Consider the following 6,676-nt stretch of genomic DNA (forward strand, 5'->3'; position numbering starts at 1 on the left):
CTGAAAATTTCAGGGATTATACATATTCCCTGATTATACATATTCCCTGTAACATATATACATGTATATTTCAAATAAACTTGCAGAAATATATTTACTACTATTCAAAACGTATTGATTATTGTGAAGGATATCAAGAAAATTGATATAACAAGTGTAAGATGAGGAAAATCAATTTACTTTACATACAGTAATTCGCAGTCAATATTCATCTATTGTTAAGACCTTTTATGGCACACGTTGAAAGAATGTGGGGGCCAGTGTTAAACATAGGTCACTGATCTATGTACGTAAACATCTGAAGATATCTGTGACTCTGATCTTTGTCCAATGGAAAGATACACACGCGCACGACTCATGCAATTATATGCTGCTGACAGGAAGGACAATAGATAGGTAAGGCATTTATTGCTGTCAGTGTAACTTTAACCACGAGAACATGACCTGAGGTAAAAGTCGAGTTAGATGTTAAAATCGATGGCGTGGTGGAGTGAGTTTTACTTTGGACTTAAACAGTGACATAAATATTCTTTGAAAGATGGATAACAGTATCGGGATCATTTTCTTTTTAAGTTTACCAAGTCCGTATCTAATGCAAGGTAAGGCAATTGTTTTCTTTTGTCATCTAGTGTTAGAAATAACAGTAATGGTCAGGGCGCAGTACCAAGGCCACATTTACTTTGTTGCAGTATTGATAACATGGTTTGACCCATGCATATCCGAGTTAGAGTAACTGTTGGTATTCATCAACCCATTCTTGTCGTAAGAGGCATGACGGGATCGGGTTTCATGTTTGCTGACATGGTTGAAACATGTCATCGTATCCCACTAATTGCATCGATGCTCATGATGCCAATCACAGCATTGTCTGCTCCAGATTATTTACGGACCGCAGTCAAATAGCTAGGATATTGCTCAGTGCGGCGTTAAAAACAGACAAAAACAACAACGATAACATGGTTTCTGTTAATAGTCCACCAATTACGAGATTGGGTTTCCATTAAATAGCATTACATTTGCGATCACTATATCTAAATATTTTACACCTTTTGATGCGAAAATGAAAGGAGCATTTGTTGGTATGCACGTTTCGCACGACTAAGACCGTAGCCATGACTTACAAGGCAATGATCATTACGGAATGGGTTTTGTAAATTATGTCTTGGAAAACAATATTGATTCCCTACGAATACGGCTCGTTAGTAATTGAGTTCAAGTGTAGCTAGATTCGCTAACACGGACACGTCAAAAACGCACCATCACGGATAAATGGCAGCATTTACTAAGCTTGATAGAAATTGCTAAGGTTTAGTGTGGGGATTATATGCGACAGTCAGTCAAATGCGTATACATGTAATAGTTATACAAACTGGGTAAAGTATTTATGTCTTCACGCATTTTGTAACGCTGACGCAAATTATTTCGCGTGAGCACGCAGAGACAGGGAAAAAGAGCCCTACAGCGTTAACTGATATTATCTGTTGGTTGCAGGAAATATTTGTCCTTCGGAAGATGGAAAGGAAGGTATGTATGTTACTCCCCGTTATCAGGATACTTGTAAGCGCCAAAACATCTAAGAAAGCATACAACAAAATTACAATTTTCTTATATTTTTATCGTATTAGATATTAAGACTTAGCTTACAACCGTTATTCGCAGCAGTAAACACTTGACTTGTCTCTGCATGTGTTTGTGACCGGTGTCGCTGATTGGGGCTGGGTACACTCACATTTTCGCGAACACCCTGTTTCATCACTGTAGTGATTCATAAACACATTATGATGTAGTCGGAATCGTACAGTGGAATCAGCGTTCTTCTGATCATACAATAGATCTAAAAATCATTGGTGTAAGGACAGACATATCCCTTAGTGGATGGGTTAAAATTTAACATAGCATCGGCGTTATGTAAGCCATATAGAGAAGAGGAACTATATCCCCTAAGTGACAAATATTACACAATGCTTCTTCTTCTTACATACATGTATGTTTTGTGTACACCTGAATAACCTGTATTCATTCAATTTCAGTTGTGCATATATGTGAGAAAAACTTTGTTAGTGGAGACATTTTCTACTTGAACACCGCCAGAGGTGTAAACTATGAGGGCAACTGTGTCTGCCAACTCAGAGCGCAAGGTGCTGCCGTTGATCTCGAGTTATCAGTTCATGAAGTCGACGCAGCCTGTGACGCTACCCTGTATTTCTCACCCCCAATCGATCACATGTATAACTGTGCAGATCAGTCACCCCCAACTGTAGCAGGAAGAATCGAGCCCGGACAGACAGTCTTCATTTCATTTTTCAAACCCTCCCCTGACGTCATAGCTGACTTTTGTGTGAAGGTGGTGCAAACAACAACGGAAGGTGAGCTTACAGGGATCGAATTTTCCTTGTGAAATCTCGACAGCCTATAAATGATACAGTCTGGTATAGGCAAACCAGCGCCCAGCTCAAATAGTATTAGGTGGCCATTTCGCCACATATATAGGTGTGCCGTGAACATCCGAGGTTGAATAGGTCTTCAGCAACCCATGCTTGAGGCGACTAGCGGGATCAGGTGGTCAGGCTCGCTGACTTGGTTGATGCACGTCATCGATCCCAATTGCGTGGATCGATGCTCATGATGTCAATCACTGGATTGTCAGACTCGATTATTTAGAGATCTCTGTCAGGTCAACACCACCAGTTGAGTGTCTCTGCATCAGGGACCACCATGTCATCTTGGAGGTCGCCAGTTCTTTTGTTCTGGAAAACTCTACCGCTTAAGATCTGAAGCATCCAAGAACTGACTACATTCCGGGCAAATGTCCACAGAGGCATAAACGTATATTAGACCAGACTCTCAATCTTTTTCTTAAATATGCCTAATGGTATGCAGTCGCTCACAGTGATTCCGAACAGTCAACATTAAATGAACACTAATGCTATACAAATATTTAGTTATTATGTATTTATTATGCATCTCTCACGATTAGGTGACACTTAGCTTGCGCTAGTTTGGATATGCATACTGATCTCTATTTTGTTAATCTGTATTCTATGCAAATTGTGTGAGAGGTGGGTGTTACAGTAGAGCAGGAAATGCTTTCCCCTTTAGCAAACATCTGGTATCACGGATTGTCAGTGATCCATTTACATAATTGTCTCCACTTTGTTGTCGAAATCATACTCGTTATCTTCTATCCAGATAGATTTAGTTGTTCTAAAGGAAATCAAAAGCTTTAAATAATTAAACAATAACGCAAGTGGTTAGAACATAATAATCATTAGAACACTGAGTAACGCCATTCAACGCCTCAGGCCTTTATAGTGTCTGTGTTCAGCGTTTATGACCGATTGAATGTGACATGATTGTATGACTTATCATTTATATTTCCAGTGGGATCAATGGGGTTGACTTGTACACAAGGGACATTGACACCAGATGCATCATCCCATCAAACTGACAATACACAGCAAGCCACTGCTATATCTGCTGTTGTTGGTAAGAATCGTGATATCATGGATACATCCTTCAGATCTACGCACTGGGATCTGCGGTTTGATAGCCAGATCAGTTGTTAAAGCGTGTGCTTGTCCTACTGGAGTCCGTCTGAAGTCCGCATATCGAAATAAGAATGCATGAAGGCCTTTTTTGATAACGGTTAATTTATTCGCCTGAATTTCCAATGGAATATAACTTTTGTGTGCCATACACTCAAAGTACTTGATGACAGTACTCTTTATAGAAGTGACATTTCGGCCATAAATTAGCATCGCCTAAAGTAAATATTGGAAGTCTTTATAATTGGTCTTTGAAAGGCATTTAGTAGTGATACACATAAGGAAGAGAATGTATGGATGTCAACTTCTTTATTATGAGGAACACAACGTTTCGGAGAATATGCCTACTCCTTCATCTTCACCTGACAAAGGAGTAAGCATATACCCCGAAACGTTGTGTTCCTGTTAATAAAGAAGTTGACATCCATACATTATCTTCCTTATCTTTATAACTGCTTCACAACGTCACAAAAGGTAAAGAAGGTTATCATCTATACGATGACTTGTCATTGTGATCAAAGGCAGATGCAGCTAATTGAAACAGCGGCCTGCCTTATTGCCTGTTAATTATTTAGTACAGTTTCGTGTTGTATTACAGACAATGCATTTGTGTTATGTTTTAGTCAGCTTGATCGTCGTCGGTATTTTTGCTGCCGTTGTAGTGGCGATACTATTAATGGGGCTTGTTGGTTACTGCAGGTACGTGTTCGAAGGAGCTATTATTGTCAAGATGATAGCGCCTTAACTACTATTCTTGAATAAATAAACAGAATAATTTACATACGTGTTATTGTCAAACGTATCTATTTGTTTCACCCATGTGTCTAGTTTTATTTGTGGGCCATGTTTCAAGATTAACATATTTTTTAGATCAGTAGGTTTACTACAGGTCACATAGGTTTAGAGGACATCCTAATTAAAAAGTTGTCGTGTAATTTAAAAAAAATACTCCTTGCAAAATATTCCTCTTAAACTGTATAAAGATAAGTCAGGGTATATGTATTACGATGTATCATAGGAACTGAGTATATTAATATGTTGGTTTTCATTATATTTTGGTGTTTCAGGGAAAGAAGACGAGTAAAGAAATTACATGTTTCAGCCGCCCCAATCAATATCAATGACCATAGAAGTATTTCTAGCACGACTCACCAAGGACTCAAGGACGAGAAGTAATTATAAGTTTTACTCCTGAATCAAAATGTCTTTACCACAGAAGAATACACAAGAAATCTTTTTTTGAACTTTGTGGACATACCTATATGCACTGACTGTGTTAGATAGACTCATTTACTGAAGTCACACTGGGCCTAACACCAAAGATATTCTACTACAAGGAAGGCAACACATTACGGTTTACTGCATACAAACAGGAAATATGTAACCTGATTGGTATAACAACACTGTTAGATCGGAGCTGAAACATTGTCCAGACTATTCTAGGCTCATAAATACTATGCTTGTTAAACAGCTTTTGTTTGTAGGCGTAGTATGCAGTAAGGTTATATTTAGCGTCATACTTATCGTATTTAGTATTTATTCAAATGAAACAGATGCCTTAAAGTTTCATTTTGGTTAGATTAACGTTGAACCATATGAATCTGCATCTTTTTGATGAAGGAATGAGTAATGCACATGGCTATATCAAGTCTGACATATTTTATACTTACAAGGTCTGTTCGAACTGTAATTCCTTGGCGAGAGGGTTAAGGATGGTTGAGGCCTGTTAATTTGATAGAAGATGGAGAGTAGCACAATTAACTGTAGATGAAGACTGACAAATGACCTCTGTAGTAATACTTATACACTGAAACATGTCTAAAATATTAAAGTAAAATTCCTACTGTACAATGTCTGTCATTGGAAATATGAAAAATAAACTTTAGGAAAACTTTTCAAAGAAACTTTATTTTACTTGTCACGGAAATTACTTGTTAAAAACTATTCGAATATCGAATATTTCAGCAAATCGTCAAAACTATGTTATCAGTTACTCAACTATTATCATTATCCGACTAGCATGCACGCTTTTTGTAATAGAGGAGAACGCTTAATATGAGCGACAGTCTATAAGTTTCTCACCGAGCCAAGAGATCGGGATATAAATGGTCGAAAGAAACAGGAAGATATAGCGTCACCACACAATATTTGTAAAATAGGAATAAAATATTTTAGTGAGTAAGTGTGGCTTTAGCGATATTACATCAATATCAAGGCGGGGGACATCAGAATTGGGCTTCATATATTTCATCGATGTGGGGAATCGAACCCAGACCTTCGGCGTGAGGAGCGAACACTTTAACCATCTGGCTATGCCAGGCTCCAATGTCTCATCATTCTGTACCTATGTATTTATGTATTGCAACAACATGACTGGTTCACCATGACATAATGTTGTAAGGTTACATTGGTTTAGTTCCCACTATCCGTCATCGGGAGGTCAGATTTTGTGACTTTGTTGGAATATTGCGGCTTTTAACACTCATTTACTCGATCAATACTAAACAGACCCATTTTAGACTTTAAGACGCATTGGTAAAGACAATACTACAATGGGTCTAAAATGGGTCTGTTTAGAATTGATCTAGTGAATGAGTGTTGTTCAAAGCGCAGTCAGCAATATTCCAACAATATATAATAATATAAATACACACACATATTTATATATATAAAGAGAGGGAGGGAGAGAGAGAGAGAGAGAGAGAGAGAGAGAGAGAGAGAGAGAGAGAGATTTTATATATATCTATCTGTCTATCTATCAGTCTGGCTATGCTGGCCTCGTATGCCCAGTTTCAACGCTGTCCTACTCCCTCAAGACTGCTCGAGTTACTCCCCTTGCTGTGGTACATATTTATGCAAAGCAATGTATAGATTTTGTGTATTCACTGAATTATGATCATTACAAAATCGCTATTTTATGCAATATTTTGCCGTATGTTCTTGCCACACAACGTCACATTCGCAAGACTCAGTGACAAACTTCTCACTCCGCTTGGAGTTGAATGCAAGACTAAGTCTAAACCTGAACAAGTGTTTAATGAATTTAATTGTGACCCTTTCCTTAACAATTATGCATTATTTTGTAAATGAAATGTGACGTTTGTACAAATATGTCTTAAAACCGAAATTTG

General features: G+C 37.9%; 1 protein-coding gene across 1 annotated transcript; it reads left to right on the forward strand.

Annotated features, from left to right (window-relative positions):
- The first annotated feature begins 475 nt into the window (after positions 1–475).
- Positions 476–5,555, forward strand: LOC124140074. The gene is made up of 6 exons (XM_046507430.2): positions 476–599; positions 1,492–1,524; positions 2,031–2,366; positions 3,382–3,486; positions 4,169–4,244; positions 4,613–5,555. Exons 1-6 carry the CDS (start codon positions 539–541, stop codon positions 4,719–4,721), a joined length of 720 nt encoding a protein of 239 aa, XP_046363386.2. The 5' UTR covers positions 476–538; the 3' UTR covers positions 4,722–5,555.
- Positions 5,556–6,676: the final 1,121 nt, after the last annotated feature.

The sequence above is a fragment of the Haliotis rufescens genome, unplaced genomic scaffold, assembly GCF_023055435.1.
Source record: "Haliotis rufescens isolate VD_foot unplaced genomic scaffold, xgHalRufe1.0.p SCAF_5, whole genome shotgun sequence".
NCBI classification, from domain to species: domain Eukaryota; kingdom Metazoa; phylum Mollusca; class Gastropoda; order Lepetellida; family Haliotidae; genus Haliotis; species Haliotis rufescens.